The sequence below is a fragment of the Pecten maximus genome, chromosome 1 (assembly GCF_902652985.1).
Source record: "Pecten maximus chromosome 1, xPecMax1.1, whole genome shotgun sequence".
In the NCBI taxonomy this organism is placed as follows: Eukaryota; Metazoa; Mollusca; class Bivalvia; order Pectinida; family Pectinidae; genus Pecten; species Pecten maximus.
In genome coordinates, this window is record NC_047015.1 from 58,436,928 (window position 1) to 58,463,790 (window position 26,863).

At 39.9% G+C, this 26,863-nt stretch overlaps 1 protein-coding gene across 2 annotated transcripts in view; it reads left to right on the forward strand.

The window, feature by feature from the left end:
- LOC117339329 (suppressor of tumorigenicity 14 protein-like) overlaps window positions 1-26,811 on the forward strand; it is a 32,165-nt gene extending 5,354 nt beyond the window's left edge. The window contains exons 2-16 of one of the 2 annotated variants that reach the window (XM_033900874.1): window positions 8,811-9,003; window positions 11,279-11,466; window positions 12,764-12,883; window positions 13,826-14,106; window positions 17,315-17,417; window positions 17,631-17,756; window positions 19,479-19,880; window positions 20,163-20,344; window positions 20,751-20,967; window positions 21,164-21,274; window positions 21,973-22,168; window positions 22,298-22,557; window positions 25,565-25,710; window positions 26,233-26,317; window positions 26,668-26,811. In XM_033900874.1, coding sequence (XP_033756765.1) covers window positions 8,811-9,003; window positions 11,279-11,466; window positions 12,764-12,883; window positions 13,826-14,106; window positions 17,315-17,417; window positions 17,631-17,756; window positions 19,479-19,880; window positions 20,163-20,344; window positions 20,751-20,967; window positions 21,164-21,274; window positions 21,973-22,168; window positions 22,298-22,557; window positions 25,565-25,710; window positions 26,233-26,317; window positions 26,668-26,747 — 2,690 coding nt within the window. In that variant the 3' untranslated portion in view covers window positions 26,748-26,811. Of the gene's footprint in view, window positions 1-8,810; window positions 9,004-11,278; window positions 11,467-12,763; window positions 12,890-13,825; window positions 14,107-17,314; window positions 17,418-17,630; window positions 17,757-19,478; window positions 19,881-20,162; window positions 20,345-20,750; window positions 20,968-21,163; window positions 21,275-21,972; window positions 22,169-22,297; window positions 22,558-25,564; window positions 25,711-26,232; window positions 26,318-26,667 lie in introns of both variants that reach the window. The other variant, XM_033900865.1, reaches the window with a different exon arrangement.
- Window positions 26,812-26,863: the final 52 nt, after the last annotated feature.

A 26,863-nucleotide genomic window follows, 5' to 3' on the forward strand; every position in this document is an offset into this window, starting at 1 on the left:
ACTAGAAACAACAACACCATCACTCACAATAAACTATCTCTAACTAGAAACAACAACACCATCACTCACAATAAACTGTCTCCAACTAGAAACAACAACACCATCACTCATAATAAACTGTCTCCAACTAGAAACAACAACACCATCACTCACAATAAACTGTCCCCAACTAGAAACAACAACACCATCACTCACAATAAACTGTCTCCAACTAGAAACAACAACACCATCACTCACAATCAACTGTCTCCAACTAGAAACAACAACACCATCACTCACAATAAACTGTCCCCAACTAGAAACAGTAACACCATCACTCACAATTAACTGTCCCCAAATAGAAACAGTAACACCATCACTAACAATAAACTGTCTCCACCTAGAAACAACACCACCATCACTCGTAATAAACTGTCTCCAACTAGAAACAGTAACACCATTATTCACAATAAACTGTCCCCAACTAGAAACAACAACACCATCACTCACAATAAACTGTCTCCAACTAGAAACAACAACACCATCACTCACAATAAACTGTCCCCAACTAGAAACAACAACACCATCACTCACAATAAACTGTCCCCAACTAGAAACAACAACACCATCACTCACAATAACCTGTCCCCAACTAGAAACAGTAACACCATCACTCACAATAAACTGTCCCCAAATAGAAACAGTAACACCATCACTCACAATAAACTGTCTCCAACTAGAAACAACAACACCATCACTCACAATAAACTGTCCCCAACTAGAAACAGTAACACCATCACTCACAATAAACTGTCCCCAACTAGAAACAACAACACCATCACTCACAATAAACTATCTCTAACTAGAAACAATAACACCATCACTCACAATAAACTGTCTCCAGCTAGAAACAACACAACCATCACTCACAATAAACTGTCTCCAACTAGAAACAACAACACCATCACTCACAATAAACTGTCTCCAACTAGAAACAACAACACCATCACTCACAATAAACTGTCTCCAACTAGAAACAACAACACCATCACTCACAATAAACTGTCTCCAACTAGAAACAACAACACCATCACTCACAATAAACTGTCTCCAACTAGAAACAATAACACCATCACTCACAATAAACTGTCTCCAGCTAGAAACAACACAACCATCACTCACAATAAACTCTCTCCAACTAGAAACAACAACACCATCACTCACAATAAACTGTCTCCAACTAGAAACAACAACACCACCACTCACAATAAACTGTCTCCAACTAGAAACAACAACACCATCACTCACAATAACTGTCTCCAACTAGAAACAACAACACCATCACTCACAATAAACTGTCTCCAACTAGAAACAACAACACCATCACTCACAATAAACTGTCCCCAACTAGAAACAACAACACCATCACTCACAATAAACTGTCCCCAACTAGAAACAACACCACCATCACTCACAATAAACTGTCTCCAACTAGAAACAACAACACCATCACTCACAATAAACTGTCTCCAACTAGAAACAACAACACCATCGCACACAATAAACTGTCCCCAACTAGAAACAACACCACCATCACTCACAATAAACTGCCCCCAACTAGAAACAACAACACCATCACTCACAATAAACTGTCTCCAACTAGAAACAACACCACAATCACTCACAATAAACTGTCCCCAACTAAAAACAGTAACACCATCACTCACAATAAACTGTCCCCAACTAGAAACAACAACACCATCACTCACAATAAACTGTCTCCAACTAGAAACAACAACACCATCACTCACAATAAACTGTCCCCAACTAGAAACAACAACACCATCACTCACAATCAACTGTCTCCAACTAGAAACAACAACACCATCACTCACAATATACTGTCTCCAACTAGAAACAACAACACCATCACTCACAATAAACTGTCCCCAACTAGAAACAACAACACCATCACTCACAATAAACTGTCCCCAACTAGAAACAGCAACACCATCACTCACAATTAACTGTCCCCAAATAGAAACAGTAACACCATCACTCACAATAAACTGTCTCCAACTAGAAACAACAACACCATCACTCACAATAAACTGTCTCCAACTAGAAACAACAACACCATCACTCATAATAAACTGTCTCCAACTAGAAACAACAACACCATCACTCACAATAAACTGTCCACAACTAGAAACAACAACACCATCACTCACAATAAACTGTCTCCAACTAGAAACAACAACACCATCACTCACAATCAACTGTCTCCAACTAGAAACAACAACACCATCACTCACAATAAACTGTCCCCAACTAGAAACAACAACACCATCACTCACAATAAACTGTCTCCAACTAGAAACAACAACACCATCACTCATAATAAACTGTCTCCAACTAGAAACAACAACACCATCACTCACAATAAACTGTCCCCAACTAGAAACAACAACACCATCACTCACAATAAACTGTCTCCAACTAGAAACAACAACACCATCACTCACAATAAACTGTCCCCAACTAGAAACAGTAACACCATCACTCACAATTAACTGTCCCCAAATAGAAACAGTAACACCATCACTAACAATAAACTGTCTCCACCTAGAAACAACACCACCATCACTCATAATAAATTGTCCCCTACTATAAACAATAACACCATCACTCACAATAAACTGTCTCCAACTAGAAACAACAACACCATCACTCACAATAAACTGTCTCCAACTAGAAACAACAACACCATCACTCACAATAAACTGTCCCCAACTAGAAACAACAACACCATCACTCACAATAAACTGTCTCCAACTAGAAACAACAACACCATCACTCATAATAAACTGTCTCCAACTAGAAACAACAACACCATCACTCACAATAAACTGTCCCCAACTAGAAACAACAACACCATCACTCATAATAAACTGTCTCCAACTAGAAACAACAACACCATCACTCACAATAAACTGTCCCCAACTAGAAACAGTAACACCATCACTCACAATTAACTGTCCCCAAATAGAAACAGTAACACCATCACTCACAATAAACTGTCCCCAACTAGAAACGACAACACCATCACTCACAATAAACTGTCTCCAACTAGAAACAACAACACCATCACTCACAATAAACTGTCTCCAACTAGAAACAACAACACCATCACTCACAATAAACTGTCCCCAACTAGAAACAGCAACACCATCACTCACAATAAACTGTCCCCAAATAGAAACAGTAACACCATCACTCATAATAAACTGTCTCCAACTAGAAACAACAACACCATCACTCACAATAAACTGTCCCCAACTAGAAACAACAACACCATCACTCACAATAAACTATCTCTAACTAGAAACAACAACACCATCACTCACAATAAACTGTCTCCAACTAGAAACAACAACACCATCACTCACAATAAACTGTCTCCAACTAGAAACAACAACACCATCACTCACAATAAACTGTCCCCAACTAGAAACAACAACACCATCACTCACAATAAACTGTCTCCAACTAGAAACAACAACACCATCACTCACAATCAACTGTCTCCAACTAGAAACAACAACACCATCACTCACAATAAACTGTCCCCAACTAGAAACAGTAACACCATCACTCACAATTAACTGTCCCCAAATAGAAACAGTAACACCATCACTAACAATAAACTGTCTCCACCTAGAAACAACACCACCATCACTCGTAATAAACTGTCTCCAACTAGAAACAGTAACACCATTATTCACAATAAACTGTCCCCAACTAGAAACAACAACACCATCACTCACAATAAACTGTCTCCAACTAGAAACAACAACACCATCACTCACAATAAACTGTCCCCAACTAGAAACAACAACACCATCACTCACAATAAACTGTCCCCAACTAGAAACAACAACACCATCACTCACAATAACCTGTCCCCAACTAGAAACAGTAACACCATCACTCACAATAAACTGTCCCCAAATAGAAACAGTAACACCATCACTCACAATAAACTGTCTCCAACTAGAAACAACAACACCATCACTCACAATAAACTGTCCCCAACTAGAAACAGTAACACCATCACTCACAATAAACTGTCCCCAACTAGAAACAACAACACCATCACTCACAATAAACTATCTCTAACTAGAAACAATAACACCATCACTCACAATAAACTGTCTCCAGCTAGAAACAACACAACCATCACTCACAATAAACTGTCTCCAACTAGAAACAACAACACCATCACTCACAATAAACTGTCTCCAACTAGAAACAACAACACCATCACTCACAATAAACTGTCTCCAACTAGAAACAACAACACCATCACTCACAATAAACTGTCTCCAACTAGAAACAACAACACCATCACTCACAATAAACTGTCTCCAACTAGAAACAATAACACCATCACTCACAATAAACTGTCTCCAGCTAGAAACAACACAACCATCACTCACAATAAACTCTCTCCAACTAGAAACAACAACACCATCACTCACAATAAACTGTCTCCAACTAGAAACAACAACACCATCACTCACAATAAACTGTCTCCAACTAGAAACAACAACACCATCACTCACAATAAACTGTCTCCAACTAGAAACAACAACACCATCACTCACAATAAACTGTCTCCAACTAGAAACAACAACACCATCACTCACAATAAACTGTCCCCAACTAGAAACAACAACACCATCACTCACAATAAACTGTCCCCAACTAGAAACAACACCACCATCACTCACAATAAACTGTCTCCAACTAGAAACAACAACACCATCACTCACAATAAACTGTCTCCAACTAGAAACAACAACACCATCGCACACAATAAACTGTCCCCAACTAGAAACAACACCACCATCACTCACAATAAACTGTCCCCAACTAGAAACAACAACACCATCACTCACAATAAACTGTCTCCAACTAGAAACAACACCACAATCACTCACAATAAACTGTCCCCAACTAAAAACAGTAACACCATCACTCACAATAAACTGTCCCCAACTAGAAACAACAACACCATCACTCACAATAAACTGTCTCCAACTAGAAACAACAACACCATCACTCACAATAAACTGTCTCTAACTAGAAACAATAACACCATCACTCACAATAAACTGTCTCCAGCTAGAAACAACACAACCATCACTCACAATAAACTGTCTCCAACTAGAAACAACAACACCATCACTCACAATAAACTGTCTCCAACTAGAAACAACAACACCATCACTCACAATAAACTGTCCCCAACTAGAAACAACAACACCATCACTCACAATAAACTGTCCCCAACTAGAAACAACAACACCATCACTCATAATAAACTGTCTCCAACTAGAAACAGTAACACCATTATTCACAATAAACTGTCCCCAACTAGAAACAACAACACCATCACTCACAATAAACTGTCTCCAACTAGAAACAACAACACCATCACTCACAATAAACTGTCCCCAACTAGAAACAACAACACCATCACTCACAATAAACTGTCCCCAACTAGAAACAACAACACCATCACTCACAATAACCTGTCCCCAACTAGAAACAGTAACACCATCACTCACAATAAACTGTCCCCAAATAGAAACAGTAACACCATCACTCACAATAAACTGTCTCCAACTAGAAACAACAACACCATCACTCACAATAAACTGTCCCCAACTAGAAACAGTAACACCATCACTCACAATAAACTGTCCCCAACTAGAAACAACAACACCATCACTCACAATAAACTGTCTCCAACTAGAAACAACAACACCATCACTCACAATAAACTGTCTCTAACTAGAAACAATAACACCATCACTCACAATAAACTGTCTCCAGCTAGAAACAACACAACCATCACTCACAATAAACTGTCTCCAACTAGAAACAACAACACCATCACTCACAATAAACTGTCTCCAACTAGAAACAACAACACCATCACTCACAATAAACTGTCCCCAACTAGAAACAACAACACCATCACTCACAATAAACTGTCCCCAACTAGAAACAACAACACCATCACTCATAATAAACTGTCTCCAACTAGAAACAGTAACACCATTATTCACAATAAACTGTCCCCAACTAGAAACAACAACACCATCACTCACAATAAACTGTCTCCAACTAGAAACAACAACACCATCACTCACAATAAACTGTCCCCAACTAGAAACAACAACACCATCACTCACAATAAACTGTCCCCAACTAGAAACAACAACACCATCACTCACAATAACCTGTCCCCAACTAGAAACAGTAACACCATCACTCACAATAAACTGTCCCCAAATAGAAACAGTAACACCATCACTCACAATAAACTGTCTCCAACTAGAAACAACAACACCATCACTCACAATAAACTGTCCCCAACTAGAAACAGTAACACCATCACTCACAATAAACTGTCCCCAACTAGAAACAACAACACCATCACTCACAATAAACTATCTCTAACTAGAAACAATAACACCATCACTCACAATAAACTGTCTCCAGCTAGAAACAACACAACCATCACTCACAATAAACTGTCTCCAACTAGAAACAACAACACCATCACTCACAATAAACTGTCTCCAACTAGAAACAACAACACCATCACTCACAATAAACTGTCTCCAACTAGAAACAACAACACCATCACTCACAATAAACTGTCTCCAACTAGAAACAACAACACCATCACTCACAATAAACTGTCTCCAACTAGAAACAACAACACCATCACTCACAATAAACTGTCTCCAACTAGAAACAACAACACCATCACTCACAATAAACTGTCTCCAACTAGAAACAACAACACCATCACTCACAATAAACTGTCCCCAACTAGAAACAACAACACCATCACTCACAATAAACTGTCCCCAACTAGAAACAACACCACCATCACTCACAATAAACTGTCTCCAACTAGAAACAACAACACCATCACTCACAATAAACTGTCTCCAACTAGAAACAACAACACCATCGCACACAATAAACTGTCCCCAACTAGAAACAACACCACCATCACTCACAATAAACTGTCCCCAACTAGAAACAACAACACCATCACTCACAATAAACTGTCTCCAACTAGAAACAACACCACAATCACTCACAATAAACTGTCCCCAACTAAAAACAGTAACACCATCACTCACAATAAACTGTCCCCAACTAGAAACAACAACACCATCACTCACAATAAACTGTCTCCAACTAAAAACAATAACACCATCACTCACAATAAACTGTCTCTAACTAGAAACAATAACACCATCACTCACAATAAACTGTCTCCAGCTAGAAACAACACAACCATCACTCACAATAAACTGTCTCCAACTAGAAACAACAACACCATCACTCACAATAAACTGTCTCCAACTAGAAACAACAACACCATCACTCACAATAAACTGTCTCCAACTAGAAACAACAACACCATCACTCACAATAAACTGTCCCCAACTAGAAACAACAACACCATCACTCACAATAAACTGTCTCCAACTAGAAACAACAACACCATCACTCACAATAAACTGTCTCCAACTAGAAACAACAACACCATCACTCACAATAAACTGTCCCCAACTAGAAACAACAACACCATCACTCACATAAACTGTCTCCAACTAGAAACAACAACACCATCACTCACAATAAACTGTCCCCAACTAGAAACAGTAACACCATCACTCACAATAAACTGTCCCCAACTAGAAACAGTAACACCATCACTCACAATAAACTGTCTCCAACTAGAAACAACAACACCATCACTCACAATAAACTGTCCCCAACTAGAAACAGTAACACCATCACTCACAATAAACTGTCCCCAACTAGAAACAACAACACCATCACTCACAATAAACTGTCTCTAACTAGAAACAATAACACCATCACTCACAATAAACTGTCTCCAGCTAGAAACAACACAACCATCACTCACAATAAACTGTCTCCAACTAGAAACAACAACACCATCACTCACAATAAACTGTCTCCAACTAGAAACAACAACACCATCACTCACAATAAACTGTCTCCAACTAGAAACAACAACACCATCACTCACAATAAACTGTCTCCAACTAGAAACAACAACACCATCACTCACAATAAACTGTCTCCAACTAGAAACAACAACACCATCACTCACAATAACCTGTCCCCAACTAGAAACAACAACACCATCACTCACAATAAACTGTCTCCAACTAGAAACAACAACACCATCACTCACAATAAACTGTCCCCAACTAGAAACAACAACACCATCACTCACAATAAACTGTCTCCAACTAGAAACAACAACAACACCATTACTCACAATAAACCGTCTCCAACTAGAAACAGTAAGGCATTCTGCGGTTGATTTCTGGTCCATTTTCTTACAAGAAACAACATTGTTTGAACCATAAATAGACGGGAATATTCATAACAGTTTTGTTGGTGTAATTGTTCCTGGTTTCAAAATAGCATTTGCAGTGCTATCATCTGACGTGCTATCATCTGACGTGCTATCATTTGACGTGCTATCATTTGTAGTGCTATCATTTGACGTGCTATCATTTGACGTGCTATCATCTGACGTGCTATCATTTGACTTGCTATCATTTGTAGTGCTATCATTTGACGTGCTATCATTTGACGTGCTATCATCTGACGTGCTATCATTTGACTTGCTATCATTTGTAGTGCTATCATTTGACGTGCTATCATTTGACGTGCTATCATTTGATATAACTTTTCAGATTATGGCCATTCTGGTTGTAATAGTCCGTCGTATCTGACCAGTAACTACGGGCGTATCCTCTCACAAAGTGGATACGGATCCTCCAGCTCGAAATATGGAAATAACAATGACTGCACGTGGAGGATCAATGCTCCAACTGGCAAGGTCATCCGGCTGACCTCAGCAAACTTCCACCTGGAGGCCGATAATCAGTGAGTAGCGATTGCGTTATTCACCACAAAACAATGTTTGAAAAGGAGAACACTCATTTCAATCTCGATTTAACGTTTTATTTTCTGTGATCTTATTTAGCGGACTCAACTATTTGCGATTTAACGAATTTAAACAGATTAGCGGAATGATGAAGTAGCCCACCCAAAATACTTGTCGTAGCAAACAATTCAAGGAAAGTGTAGTTTACCGGACATAAAAAATAATTTTGGAAAGATGTGTTTAGATCATGGTATCAATTCAATTTGCATCATGTCAATTTAGTAAATGATGAGCTTCTCTTGAAAATACAACTTTAGTATAACAAACAAATATGTGTTAGGGAAAACAATTCTTTATAAAGACTGGTACAAAAAAGTAGTGATTAACATTTATGATGGTCTAAAGGATATATCCAAAGGCGCTTTCTATATCCACAATGAGTTCCCACTAAGATACTAGGACAAATGCTCTGTAATGCCACACCTACAAACCTTCAATAAAAAGTTTATTTCAGTATATGAGGATGTTATAGTCATGTATCCTTTAACTTTCTAAACTATAGGCTCGATTATTGGTTTGATTTACCGTCACTGGTTTGCAGTGTCTATTACTGTAAACGTTTACTCGGTAACGCTGATTTGAAAAGCTTCCCGACATTGTACAGTTCCATCATCACATTCGTGTTATTGTTTTCTGTCCATTGTACAATCATGTCATCAAAATGGAAATAACGAATTCTATAATAGTTCTCTCTAATAGACGATTTCAAACTTTGAGAGTTTTATGTTTTTTAGCATCCATGTGTATCACGTGCTCGCTCACCGGGACTTGATGAAATATGGACTGAATTTGAATGATTGTTTCTTTCCGGCTTTAGGACAGTCCATTAATCATGTTTGTAATCACATGATCATGTTTGTAATCACATGTTTATGCTTGTAATCACATGATCATGTTTGTAATCACATGATCATGTTTGTAATCACATGATCATGTTTGTAATCACATGATCATGTTTGTAATCACATGTTTATAATTGTAATCACATGATCATGTTTGTAATCACATGTCGTTATAGAACGACCAGGTATACTTTATAAAGGTTATATAAGTTGATAAAAACCTTCCACTTAGTCTGCCTTGCAAATATGTTTCAAACAAACCTTCTTGACTAACAAATTATTATTGTCTTCTGGTTTCGGTAGTGTCTGGTTAACTCATTATGTTGATAATGAAAAGGTATTTTTACATTGCTTTAAGCAGAGTTTGATTGATGCTTTTATTCAAGCAAGAAATGAATTTATTGAAAGATCTTCTAAATGTTATCTGTATAAATATATTGTTGACACCTTCACACTGCAATTCTATCTAACAAAATCTATTCCTGATCCGTATCGCAAACTTATTTCGAAATTAAGACTTTCATCGCATAAGCTTTATATAGAAGAAGGCCGGTATCGTAATATTCCAAGGTCAAATAGGTCATGTCGTTATTGCAACCAGAACCAAGTAGAGGACGAATTCCATTTCATCCTTATTTGTCCACTATATGTTGATATTCGAAAAAGATTCATTAAAAATATTATTGGAATCACCCGTCTTCTTTTAAACTTGTCCAATTGCTTTCTGTTCACAATAAAAAAGAGTTATGTAATCTTGGAAAATATTTACAGTCAAGCTGGTTACTACGGTCGGGATTCCAACCTTTAGTATAGATCAATATCGTTTGTACGTGTTTATCTCCAGCTATACCTATTTTTTGTTCATACCCTAACTATTCATCTAAATTATGTACACTTTGTATTTAGTGTTGTATTAACGATGTTAGTTACTTATCTCTATTTATATCTATTTATATATATTGTTTGTTCATCATGTAATTATTCTCACGAAGTATATATTTGCATTTGAAAAATCCTAGATACTTATATTAGTAATACCTATTGTTTGGTAACTACTATCTATCTACTCTTACAAACTGTATTATTTACTTTTTATTAATGACTTAAGGTACTCGTCTCCAGTTATGTTTATTGTTTTATCCACCCCCTGAATACTCTGACAAATTGTGCTTTTGTTGTTAAAATCAATGTTTGCGGATGCTTTTCACCAGTTACGCCTACTGTTTTGTTCATCCTCTATAACAATTAGTTACGTATTGTATATATGTGTATGCTGATGCTTCTATGTTATACTTATGAGCCGTAAGGCTTCAAGTTGAATACACTAAACTAAACTAAACTAGACTGTCCAATGATTAACTGACTGTTTTAGATGTAGCTATGACTTCCTCGCGGTGTATGACGGATCCTCGTCCGGGGCCAAGCTGATAGGCAAGTTCTGTGGTACCCAGTCAGTGAGCGTCGTTTCGTCTGGAACCCATCTCTTCCTCGAGTTTATCACAGACGACAGTGTCCATTTCTCTGGATTTCAGTTAAATTACAGATTTATCCAGTCCACTAGTGAGTGTTCGCTGTTTGTTTTTCACGAAATTTTCTGGATACACAATATATATCGAAATCATCCTTCAACCATATCGAATATAGATTTAGTGTACATATATCATACAACTGTACATAAAACGAAATAATATATGTATACAATATGTATGGTAGAGTTACATATCACACGTCGACTACATAACTGTTATACGGAGTTCATAATGCCGCCATTTTGTACTCGTGATAAAAACAATAAAGGTCTCACACAACTAATTCAGCCATTCAGCTGGTGTTTCACCTGAACCAATTCCCTGCAGAAAATGTGTTTCTTGAGTTTGTAGCTATTTCCTGAGTAAATAACACACGCAATGAGTACTTTCTATATACGAGAATGAATAAAGAGTAGGGTCTTGAGATTTCAAAAATCAAAAATATACACTCCTGGTATAAATAGAAAGATGTAGTAAAAAGGCGGGAATTCCCCAGGTAGGGGTTACTGTCTTCCAAGTACAGGTGTGCTATTTTATGCTATTAAACCTATCCAATAACATCATTTTTCTGGTAGGGAAATCTTCAAACTTTAATTTGATATAAATTTCACAACATTTTAACTTCAAATTAGCGATTGAGGGGATTGAGTCATTGGTAATAAGATATAGTGAAATAATAAGTTGTTCGAGACCTAAACATCGGTATGTATAGATAGTTCTCTGACTCGCTCCCCTACTAGAAATGTACGTGACGAGCTGACTTCTCTAGGCGAAGGTGTTTACTGCTTATGTCATCTCGTCCCGAAGGTGATGTTTGACCGTACGTTTCCACAATCGGGGTAGTCTACACCTGGCCAAGCTTTTATTAGGGCGTATTATATGCACCCATATTGTGTGATCGTAGACTACACCTGCCATTGTCGGCAATATAGATATTGAGTATATAACATTGTATGTATAGTACATTATATGACTCGTTCCGATTCTAGTATGTATAATATATTATACGGTTCGTTCCCATTCTAGTATGTATAACATATTATATGACTCGTTCCCATTCTAGTATGTATAATATATTATACGACTCGTTCCCATTCTAGTATGTATAATATATTATACGACTCGTTCCCATTCTAGTATGTATAATATATTATATGACTCGTTCCTATAATAAGATTGTTTTACTGGCCGTTATTATGAGTTTACAATGTAAATCGATCGAATGACACAACACAAAACTATAAAATAAACAACAGATAAGATAAAACGCCATTGATACAAATAAATAAGTGTGGAGTAGGTAATCACAATTTTGTATCTTGTCCAAGGTTCTTGCGGAGGGAATGATCACATGTGCCCTAATCACAAGTGTATCCCTCACAGCTTCCTGTGTGACGGGGACAACGACTGCGGAGATCACAGTGATGAAGCTTCCTGTTCCGGTTCGGGTGCTGGTATGTCTTACTTTTACCTTTTATTTGGCAGTGCGCATACAGGAGTGATTTAACTGTTCAAAAACCAAAGTTTTAGCTCATCTGGCCCAAAGGCCCGGTGAGCTTATTTCATGGCGCGGCGTCCTTCGTCCGTTGGTCCGTCTGTCAATTTTCCCTTTAAAACCCTACTTGTACTAAACGCATGAATAGATTTTGTTAAAATTTGGTCTAGAGTATACGGAGCAAAGGAGATCAATTGTTGTATAAACGGAGGGGTTGGACTTCCCCGGGGCGAGAGGAGCGGGGCTCAATTGGGGAAATAGAGGTAAATCCTTTAAATCCCTACTGGTCCTGAACGCTGAAATGGATTTTGACGAAATGTGGTCTGGAGCATAATGAGGCAATGGAAACCAAAAGTTTTACAAACGGAGGATGTGGCTCCCCTGGGATAGGAGGGGCGGGGCCAAATAGGGGAAATTGAGGAAAATGCTTTAAATCCGTACTTTTCCTGAACGCCTTAATAGATTTTGATGAAATTTGGTCTAGAGCATTATTAGGCAAAGGAGATCTCATGTTATATTAAGGAGTTTGAGGCTCCCCTTGGGCCAAAGGGGCGGGGCCCAATAGGGGAAATTGAGGTAAATCTTTTAAATCCCTACTAGACCTGAACGCCTTACTGAATTTTGATGAAAATTTGGTCCAGAGCATTATTGGACGAATGAGATCTAAGTTTGTAAAAACCGGTATCCGGTGATCAGTTAATTCTAGCTTGTAGAATATAATTATTAGTACATGTAGTTCGTCGACTTACCCGGTTTTCGTTGATCAGTTAGTCATATTTTGTAGAATTTAATTAGTTGGTCGACTAACCCAGTATTCGTTGATTCGTCTCTTGATTGGTTTAGTCCGCTACAGAATTTTTGCAAAAAATGTAACATCTTGATGTTTATCTTACAGCTAATTGTAATGCCGGTGAATTCGCCTGCCCGGATCACTCTTGCATACCATCCTCCTGGAAATGTGACGGTGATAATGACTGTGGCGATAATTCCGACGAACGCAATTGCGCAGTCTCGACCACATCTTCTTCCGGTGTATTCACGCATGTTGGTGATTCCGGATGTGGAAACAAGGCAGATAATAACGGCACTTCCGGTAGTTTCAGCAGCAAGAATTATCCTAACAATTATTCACCTAAAATGTCGTGTCGATGGGTGATCAACGTCCCCGCCGGAAAGGTGAATCATCATCACCACCACCACCACCACCACCATCATCATCATCACCACCACCACCACCACCACCATCATCATCATCATCATCATCATCATCATCACCATCACCACCACCACAATCACCATCATCATCACCACCCATCATCACCACCACCACCACCACCACCACCCCACCACCACCACCCCCCCCACCACCACCACCACCACCACCACCACACCATCATCATCATCATCATCATCATCAGCAGCACCACACCACCACCACCACACCACCACCACCATCCACCACCACCACCACCACCACCACCACACAATCACCACAACCATCACCACCCACACACACCACCATCTCACCAATCAACCATCACCACCACCACCCCACCACCACCACCACCACCACCACCACCACCACCAACCATCACCACCCCACCACCCCACCACCACCATCACACCACCACATCACATCATCACACCACCACCACCACCACCACCACCCCGCCCCACCTCAACTACCACCACCACCACAGTCACCACCACCACCACCACCACCACCCACCACCACCACCAACCATACCCATCCCATCCATCACCAAAACAACCACAACAGCACCAACACCACACACCACCCACCACCACCACGAACCACCACCACCAACCATCAACACCATCCACCCACACCACCCCGACAGAACCAACCACGCATCACACATCACCATACCATCACCACATCAACCCACAACAAACCACCAGACCCGATCACACACCCACAGCACAAAGGACCACACACCACCACCACCCACCGCACACCTCCAACCCACCAATCAGCCGCACCCCATCATCCATCACTCACCACACCCACACCAGGGACACCCAACCCACCATCACCCACCAGCCCACCACCATCCCCCCACCAACCACCACCCACCACCCCACCACGACCCACCACCACCACACAGCCACCACCACACCACCACACCTACCCCCATCACCATCACCATCTCACCACCACCACGCACCAGCACCAGCGCACACCTACCACCACCACCACCCACCAACCACCACACCCCCACATCATCATCCACCACCACATCAGCACACCACTCACCACACCCCCCCCACCACCCACGCCACCACCACACCCACCACACCCACCCACACCCACCCACCACCCCACCGACCAACCACCACCCATCACCACCCACCACCACCCACCCATCATCACCACATCATCACCACATCACCACCACACCAACCCACCCCCCCACCACCACCACCATCACACCACATCAACAGCACATCACCAACACCCCCACCACCACCACACCACATCACCACACCATCACACCACCCACCACCACCACCACACCATCACACCATCATCATCATCACCACCACACACCACCACACCACCACACCACCACACCACCACACCATCACATCATCACACCACATCACACCACACCACCACCACCACCACCCCACCACCACATCACATCACACATCACCACACCACCACCACCACACCATCACACTCACACATCACCACCAGCACCACACCACACACACACCACCACCACCACCCACCACCACCACCACCAGCACGCAGCAACCATCACACCATCACCACACACACACCACCACAACACCATCGGCATCACCACCACCACCACCACCACCACACCACCACACACACCACACCACCACCATCACATCCCATCACCATCATCATCACCATCCACCACACCACCACCACCACCACACCACCACCACCACCACCACCACCACCCACACCCACCACCACACCACCACTCACATGCATCACCACACACCACCACCACCACACCACCACCATCACACCACCACCACCACCAACACCACACACCACCACCACACCACCACACCACCACCACCACCACCACCACCACCACCACCACCACCACACCACACACACCACCACACCACACCACCACACAACACCACCACCACCACCACCACACACCACACCACCACCACACCACCACCACACCACCCACCACCACAACACCATCACACACACCACCACCACCACCACCACCACCATCCACCACCATCCACCACCACCACCACCACCACCACCATCACACCACACCACACCACCACCACAACACCACACCCACCACAAGCACCACACACACATCACCACCACCCACCACCACCACCAACCCCCACTCATATCATCATCATCATCATCACCATCACCACCACCACCACCATCATCATCATCACCATCACCATCACCACCACCACAATCACCATCATCATCACAATCACCATCATCATCACCATCATCATCACCACCACCACCACCACCACCACTACCATCATCATCATCATCATCATCATCATCATCATCATCATCATCATCATCATCATCATCATCATCATCACCACCACCACCACCACCATCATCATCATCATCATCATCATCAAATCATCAGTCATACCACAACAACCACCACAATCACCATCATCATATCAGCAACACATCATCATCATCATCATCATCATCATCACCATCACCATCACCATCATCATCACCACCACCATCATCATCATCATCATCATCATCATCACCACCATCATCATCACCATCACCATCACCATCATCATCACCATCATCATCATCATCATCATCATCACCATCACCATCATCATCATCATCATCATCATCATCATCATCATCATCAGCTAAGGCATCATCATCATCATCATCATCATCACCATCATCATCATCATCATCACCATCACCACCATCACCATCACCACCACCATCATCATCATTATCATCATCATCATCATCATCATCATCATCATCATCAGGGATTTCGGTTGTTCCTGGGTAATGCTTCAAATGGAAAATGGAGAAATTTTATTTTAATTGTTGTAATTCCGTTTAAATAAATTAAAGATTTTCCATAAAATTGTGTATCAATCAATTTGAGCCGCAACTCAAATCACTTTTAATTAGTGTATATGCTTTTTTGTGTTATGGCGCCAAGTTTATCCTTATACATGTAGTTGATATACTTTTTTCGTGGAAAATATTACGCCGCTGTATCAGCCAATCAAATGCGACGTTACAAGTAGTATGGACTGATAACATAAATGTTTAAACCAATGAAAAAGATTCTTACGGAAAAAAATGTGTTGCCAACTTCTGTACTACAAACAGGTAATACAACTTACATTCAACAACAATTTCAATGTGGAGTCGTCCAATGGATGTACTTACGATAAGGTGACGGTCTATAATGGAGGGTCACTCCAGGTCATTGGTGAGTAGCCGGCTTCTAAACATACACTGTAATGTCTTTGAGTGATCATATTGACATAGATTGATGGTGTTGTGGCAATGCGTTATTTCAGAAGAAAATAAATACAGTATATATTGCAAGTTATCAAACATTTGAAGAGTTCATGATAAATCATTGAATTGACTTGATGGCATAAGTATACTGGATTAACCTTAATATGATTTAATTCTGTAGGAGAGTATTGTGGAAGTTCAGCGCCTGCTCCAGTCGTTGTTAATAGCAACCATGCTGTAGTTGTATTTACTTCGGATAGCAGCGACCAATACACGGGATTTCAAATCAACTGGTCAGCTGTTGATGGTCAGTGTCAGGTTATTGTATTTTAAACCAACTGGTCAGCTGTCGACGGTCAGTATCCTGTAAATGTATTTTAAACCAACTGGTCAGCTGTCGACGGTCAGTCTCCCGTAATTGTATTTTAACTCTACTGGTCAGCTGTCGACGGTCAGTATCCCGTAATTGTATTTTAACTCTACTGGTCAGCTGTCGACGGTCAGTATCCTGTAATTGTATTTTAAACCTACTGGTCAGCTGTCGACGGTCAGTATCCCGTAATTGTATTTCAACTCTACTGGTCAGCTGTCGACGGTCAGTATCCTGTAATTGTATGTTAAACCTACTGGTCAGCTGTCGACGGTCAGTATCCTGTAATTGTATGTTAAACCTACTGGTCAGCTGTCGACGGTCAGTATCCCGTAATTGTATTTTAACTCTACTGGTCAGCTGTAGACGGCCAGTATCCTGTAATTGTATTTTAACCCTACTGGTCAACTGTTGTCGGTCAGTGTCAGGTTATTGTATTTAACCCTACTGGTCAGCTGTAGACGGTCAGTGTCAAGTTATTGTATTTAACGGTGTCCCCATTAACGTGGGACATTCCGCCAGTACTGTTATTGGTAAATCAAACACTGTTACCATTCCCCATTAACGTGGGACATTCCGTCAGTACTGCTATTGGTAAATCAAACACTGTTACCATTCCCCATTAAGGTGGGACATTCCTTAAGTACTGTTATTGGTAAATCAAACACTGTTACCATTCTCCATTAACGTGGGACATTCCTCCAGTACTGTTATTGGTGAATCAAACACTGTTACCATTCTCCATTAACGTGGGACATTCCTCCAGTACTGTCATTGGTAAATCAAACACTGTTACCATTCTCCATTAACGTGGGACATTCCGCCAGTACTGTTATTGGTGAATCAAACACTGTTACCATTCCCCATTAACGTGGGACATTCCGCCAGTGCTGTCATTGGTAAATAAAGCATAGTGACAATTCACTATAAAAACTATTAACAGGCTTTCCTCGATCACATTCATCGTTAGTCAATCAGCGTAGGAACCAATCCCCATTAACATGGGGCATTCCGCGAGCAAATTCATTATTGGTGAATCAAGTATTAACTTTCGTTTCATACACAAAAGCAGAAACATGGTTCATCTGATTTCTGACTTCCGGGACTGTTTAGTTCTGTTGTATAATCTGACTTCCGGTACTGTTTGGTTCTGTTTTATAATCTGACATCCGGTACTGTTTAGTTCTGTTGTATAATCTGACTTCCGTTACTGTTTAGTTCCGTTGTATAATCTGACTTCCGGTACTGTTTAGTTCTGTTGTATAATCTGACTTCCGGTACTATTTAGTTCTGTGGTATAATCTGACTTCCGGTACTATTTAGTTCTGTTGTATAAAAATCAGGCAACCAAAGAAAATACTAAGTTGATATTTGATAAAGCTTGAATATTGTTCAATAAATTATTCTCTATCTTATTCAATTCCATTCTGATCGAAGTAGGTCAGTATCTCAGGTAGCACAGCAATTCTTCCTTTATCTGGACCAAAGAGATCGTACATAAGGCACTGAGACGTTAGCACCAATAGTAGAACGTGAAGCAGAATCCGTACATCTCCTTCCTGTTTCTAGGACTCGCCAGTGATTCACAGGGCTTTTGACATTCAACTTCATAAGTCTTCGCTCATGAAACGTAATGATATTTGTTCGATGTCTTTACAGCCGGTGCCTCCGTCACAACTTCACGCCCAGGAGCTGCCAGCACGTGCACGAAGGATATCCATTTTACTTCCCAGGGAGTAATCACCACCCCCGGATTTGGTCTCCATAGTAACTACCCAGCAGACAGCCACTGTATCTGGAGACTCTTCGCGCCAGCTGGAAATATCATCAGACTCCACTTTACCAGTTTTGGCGTCGAAGGAGGTCGCTCTTGTCCGTTCGATGCTGTCCATGCTTTTGATGGCTCTTCATCTGCTGGAACCGAGCTCGCCAATGTTTGTGGGAATCATATACCAGCAGATATCCTCTCCAAGACAAACGTCATGTTTGTTAGTTTCAACTCGGACGCAGATACGCAGGACATAGGATTTAACGCTACGTACACCTTTGAGAAGGTACAAGGTATGGAGTGTATAGTTTTATATCACGGGCTTATCTATTAGAAAACAATTGGCTGCAGACTTTCACATGTTGGTGACAGTAGTTTAAGACAAAAACAAAAAGTACGTATCTGTTTTACACATCGAAGTGTCTTAATTCTATAAAATGAAAGCGGCGATACAGCTGTGTACAATAATTCTTGTGGGTACGTTTATCGTGCCCATCCTAACGGTAACATAAAAATGAAAAAAAGCAAATGAGAAATGAAGCTAAATCTAAACATTGTTCATATTTCTGTTGAAGTGTCCCCTGTGTCACAGCTGACTGACGCAGCTTGTCATGCCTCGACTGCGCCTATACTCAACAGTACTTCTGGTGTGATTATCTCTGAGGGTCGCGCTGACGGCCATCGTTACCCAGACAATCTGAACTGTCGCTGGGCACTAAACGCCCCTCCTGGCAAAGTCATCACGCTCACCTTTAATGTATGTTTACAAACTTCAATGATGCTGTACCAATTTTAATATAGTAGATTTTAACTTCGGAAATTATCTGTAAATGAAATGAGAAGATTGGAATTGTTTGAATGCGTCAGTCTGAGTCACTGACACGCTGTATTAGTATTGTTTTGAAACCACCCCCTTGTCTCAATCTGAGTCACTGACGCGCTATATTAGTGTTGTTTTGAAACCACCTCCTTGTCTCAATCTGAGTCATTGACACGCTATAAGCGTGTGATTTAAGGTGTAATCTGACATATTTTACATTGTGTTGTGCCAAGCTTGCACTGGGCGAGGTTTGGACGAGAGTAAATACTTGGCGAGGGTCAGAGGAGGGTAAGGATGAAATGGTATGACTTGATATCGACGTTTCCCTTTTCTCATTAAACAGGACTTTGACGTCGAGAAGGACACTGACTGTGATTACGACTCTCTAAAAATATATGACGGTTCTTCAGCGCATGCGCACCTTATGGGAACTTATTGCGGAATAACATATCCCAGCACGATAACGTCTACCGGAAACCATATGTATATCCGGTTCAACACGGACGACAGTGAGGGAGGCGCTGGGTTTAACATCACGTACACAGTACACGATCCCATCCGTGAGTCCCAACGTCTGTAGAATTAAACATGGTCTGGTGATTGTGTTAGTTTTCTGGTATTTCATTGTAGCTACTGTATATTGTCGCCTTAGTATTTTTGCATCTTTGTAGCAATATTTTCACCGTATTTATAATTTCATTGCAGTTTATACCTCATCCGCACATATTGTTTTTTTTTTTTTTTTTTAAACTTTAGCTACATGTTCACCGACGCAGTTCACTTGCTCCGACGGCAAATGCATTAGCAACACTGCCGTGTGTGACAACCACAGGGATTGTACGGACGGGGGCGACGAACAACTGTGTGGTAAGTTCAATCAACTGACGGGGCGACGAACAACTGTGTGGTAAGTTCAGTCACCTGACGGGGCGACGGACAACTGTGTGGTAAGTTCAGTCGCCTGTACTGACGGGGCGACAACAGCTGTGTGATAAGTTTAGTCACCTTTACTGACGGGGCGACGAACAACTGTGTGGTAAGTTCAATCACCTGAACTCACCACACAGTTGTTGGTCGCCCCGTCAGGTGACTGAACTTAGATGTCTAACCTACATTAGGCGACATGTGACCTATATAAGACAACATTTGACCTAAATTAGACTACATATGATTTTCATCAGACATCTGACCTACATTAGGAGACATGTGACCTACATCAGACTACATGTGACCTTTATCACATACGCGGTCTTCTTCAGACGACATGATATCTTAGACATTTACTGTGAACCACATGTTGTCGGATGCCTATTAGTCCTGATGTCAATAAGACGCTTGCTCGTTATATTATCCATTGGGTTTCGTGTAAACGTTTTTAAGACTGGTGTTGTCAAAGATGACCCTAAATTAGACCAGTACCTGTCTATATCAACAATTTAACGGAAACTGCTTTTCTCTGGAATACACAGACCGAGCTCTTTAAATTGTAGGGTAGATAAAGATACCGAGTGTAAGGTGTGAATACTAGTGAAAAGTAAACCTTTTATAAATGCGTGTTGTTTAAGCTAACAGTGGAACATGTGGAAGGCCTGCTATTACTCCGTCGCTAGGAAACAACAAAATAGTCGGAGGTAAAGAGGCTGTTCCGAACAGTTGGCCATGGCAAGGATCTTTGACATTCGGATCATTTCACGAGCACCTTTGTGGAGCGACCTTAATCAGTCCCCATTTCGCCGTCACAGCGGCACACTGCTTTGAGGAGTAAGTATGTATCGGTATAACAAATTTTGACACTGTCAAAATATATCCGTTATTGCCAGAACTAGTATCAGATTCATCTGTTCACATTGCGCATGCCCACACAGTGATATTATGCTCTATATGTGATAGTGACCGGACGCCTCGCCACTGGCAGCTGGTACTGGGGAAACACCATTTGAAGCAACACGATTCTCACCAGGTTACCGTCGACATCGCTAAGATCATGGTCCACGAGCACTACGACCCTGACGCCACCAGCAATGACATAACACTGCTAAAACTGGCCACACCTGTGCATCTTAACGATTACGTCAATGTAGCGTGCCTGCCGTCTCAGCCAGTCAGGGATAACCAGGAATGTTACACCACAGGATTCGGTGACGTTCTAGGTAAGATGTTACAACACAGAATTCAGTGACGTTCTAAGTAAGATGTTATAACACAGGATTCAGTGACGTTCTAGGTAAGATGTTACAACAGGATTCGGTGACGTTCTAGGTAAGATGTTACAACAGGATTCGGTGACGTTCTAGGTAAGATGTTACAACAGGATTCGGTGACGTTCTAGGTAAGATGTTACAACAGGATTCGGTGACGTTCTAGGTAAGATGTTACACCACTGGCAATCCTTAGCAAAGACAAACTTTATTAAATTTGGAGGGGAAAGGATGTGGAGCTTGGGTAAATTAAAACTAAAAGAAATAGCAAACACCTTAACTAATCCTTTTTGGAGAGATGTTATTTTAGCATGGGCAGAGTATAAAGACGACGACCTATCATCTGTCCTCGAGGAGGATATTTTAAATTACGTACCACTTACTCTCTTTAGACAGTTTCTTTTGTATGAAGCAAATGGAATTAAAACAGTTAAAGATTTTTTAGATAATAACCTGGAATTTCTACCTTTCAATATGGTAAAAATAAAATGTGATAATCTCAATTTTTTACAATATTTTTCAGTAGTTAAAAAGATACCAAAAGAAAAATTAAATCATGTGAGAAGAGAACATGTTACTGGAAGAAGTACAGATTTGTTTAAAAAAGTTATTGAAATGAAAGATCTAAAATATGTCTATAAATCTCTCGTGAAAAGTTATAAACAATACCCTATAGAAAAGCAAGAGAAATGGATTAGAAAAATAAATATAAATCGAAATGAGGAACTTGATTGGAATAAAATCTATACCATAAGCTTTAAGGTTACTATGGAAACAAAGTTTCAAAATTTACATTTTAAAATTCTTCATAGGATCTTAACTACAAATACTTTTCTATATCAAATTAATACAATTGATGATAGTTTATGTACCTTCTGTAGGGATGCCCCTGAAACTATTGAACACTTATTTTTTTATTGTAGGAAAGTAGATAGAATATGGATTGAATTGAGAAATTGGATGAATAATATAAACCTAAATAATTCTAGAATAACAGCTCAGATGGGGATCAAAGACATACTATTTATTTGTGACAATGGACCGCCAATAACAAACTATCTAATACTGATAATTAAATATTATATTTATAACTGTCGATTCAGAAAGACCCTACCAACTTTTGATGGTAGTAAGAAACAATTTCTAAAAATAAAGCAAGTAGAGAGAATCTTGGCTTCAGAAAACAATACTATAGATAATTTTAACCAGAAATGGTACCCCCTAAACAATTGATTTTTCTTTTCTTTTTTGCTGTTTTTGTCAGGTTATTTTTTTTCAAGGTCTACCATTTCATTGTTCTTTTTCTTCCTTGATAACAGGTGTTTTTAATGTATATTTGTAACCCCAGTGCATGTGGCATAGGTGAGATTTGGAATTTCATGATGTATAAAACACCTTATATTATCTAAACTATTAGAAGGTAATATATATAAAGTTTTGTTTATGTGGATAAATCATTGTGCATTTGTATATATATGTGTGTGTGTGTGTGTGTATGTGTATCAGTGGGTGGGTATATGTTTTGGGTGTAAGATTGTGCAACTTAAAATTAAGTCAAATATATATATATAAAATGATGCCAGTCCCAACTGACCCTTGTGGTAACACAGTGGACTTTTTTGGGGTCATGTTTGTTTCTGTGCTGTACATTTTATATATCATATACAAATATTAATGCATGCAAGTATGTATGATAAGAGTGCACGTGTGAATGAATGTGTTAGGTTGATTGAATGCATTTGTAAAAAAATGTGTACATGTAAAGACAGAGTTTATGCATAAATGTACCTTGTTGAAATTACACATATGCCACATGTCTGTTTGTTTATATTTATGTTTAATTTTTTTACTTTTTCCTTTTTCTTTTTTGTCTTTTCCTTTTCTTTTCTCTTTGTGATGTGTGATGATTTTTTTTTGTTTTTTTTTTGTTTTTTGTTTTTTTTTGTTTTTTGTTTTTTGTTTTTGTTTTTTTTTTTTATGTAGATGTGACAGTGTATATGCTGTATTCACCTTAGTTAACTAAGTTCCTTTATTCTGTGAACAAAAAACAATTATTTGGAGCTTTGTGACACAGTTTGTGTGCTAAATATGGGGGATACTGTATATATATTGTGATATTTGAGTATTAGATAAGTATAGATACTCAAATTTCCCTTTTCAATGTTTGTTCTGTTCCTTTTCATTATTTCTTCTTTGTAAAGTAAATGTGTCGTCTATTTCTATTAAGGTTTCCTATTGGTGATACATCATTTGCACACATACATGGTTATACGTTATTTTGGAGATTTTTTGGAAATTACATGTATACTTATTGTTGAATTTTAAAATAATATATCAATCAATGTAGCTCTTAGCATGAATGTGTGCAAATGTAGCTCCCACATTGCTTTGTTGAAAAAATATATATATAAACGCATATAAATGAATATACTGTATGAAAGAGTTTGTAGAATGAATGATTTTTCTTTTTTTTTATTACAAAACGAGCAAATGGGCTGAAATGAAAAACGAATGTGTGAAAGATGTGAAAGAGGCCTCCTGTGAGAGGCGTCATGATGTAAGAGGGGTGAACCCGGGGTTCCAACCCTGGCACCCCTCAATTTTTGCTGGAAAAATAAAATTCAATTTGAAACCTTAAAAAAAAAAAAAAAAAAAAAAAAGATGTTACACCACAGGATTCGGTGACGAGGATTCGGTGAGGTTCTAGATAAAAATGGTTAGTTTCTTTGTTTGAGTAGATGACGTTTACTGGGACTGTGTCTGTTGTGATATTTGGCCACGATCCTTATTTGATTGAATGACGTTTGATGGGGCTCTGCGGGCTGTCATATTTGATCACTTGCGTTATTATTGCATTTATGGTGGTATGAACGCAATAGTAGTCGGCCAAGATAAAAAAAACACAAACATACAGCTAGCTCGATGGAGACGTGCTGATGACATACTCTTGATTTTCTAGGTACGTGTTGTGCCGATGTCCTTAAACAAGCCGCCTTACCGATCGTCAATATTAACACGTGTAATAGCTCGAGCTATTTGGACGGACAAGTGTTGGACACGATGATATGTGCTGGCTATTCCAAAGGTGGCCATGACTCATGTCAGGTAATATACGTGGTTCCAGTCGTACTTAGGACGGGTGCTACCATAGTATAATGGTACCTACGATAATATAGCGTTTTATTAATCTTAATGACTCGATGACAAACTCTTTATTTCATTGATATTGGTATTAGTTTGTTCAACCTGAAGTTATCTGGAACAGACGGTTTAGAATAATTTCAAAGAAACTTATCACTTTGAGGAGTGTTTAAGATGCTTAAAAAATACAAAACACAGCCTGATGCGACAATCTGTTCTTGCTTCAAACCAGTTTGGACGGGAATCAGTCCCTAGTAAAACAAAATCTTGTGTAATTAGGTTTGGATGGGGATCAATCCCCAGGTTAACCTAAATATTTTTTAACATCGGTTTGCACGGGTATAATATCATCTAGTGAAACATATATACACGACACACGGGCACAAAAATGTTGTTGTGTAAATAATGTATGAACGTACAATCTAAACACGTGCACATAACCATATACAGTATTCATTTCATCTTCACTGTTGACGTCGTTGTCAGGGTGACAGTGGTGGTCCTTTGGTATGTAATATTGGCGGGAAATGGCAGCTGGAAGGAATTGTTTCCTGGGGCATAGGATGTGGAGGTAAGTCACGTGATTATTGACCTCGCGAGTAAGTCACGTGATTATTGATCTCGCGGGTAAGTCACGTGATTATTGACCTCGCGGGTAAGTCACCTGATCAATGTTCTGGCTAAACACAAATGTCACTTTAAAACCCATTACCTATGACATTTTATAGGGATAAGGAACGTCGTATTGTGACGTCATAATAAGAAATGTCACGTAATAAATCTAAATACACATATACTATCGTGATTGTCGCAAATATATCAATGGAATATCTACTTAATTGTAACCGCTCTCTTGTACTAAGTAAATTGTCATAAAGTTAATATATACCATATTTTGACCTCAATGTCTGTCTGTTTCAGACCCTAACCAGCCCGGCGTTTACACTCGAGTATTTAAATACGTACAGTGGGTACAACAACACATAGCGGCTAATTCCTAGTCAGAAAGGACGCACCTCTTTACATAGATTAACAAATTACCAATAAATAACATTTAAAATTGTTTTCTATGAGTTGTTCATTCGGTACATGCTGTATCTGGACAGACCAATCACCG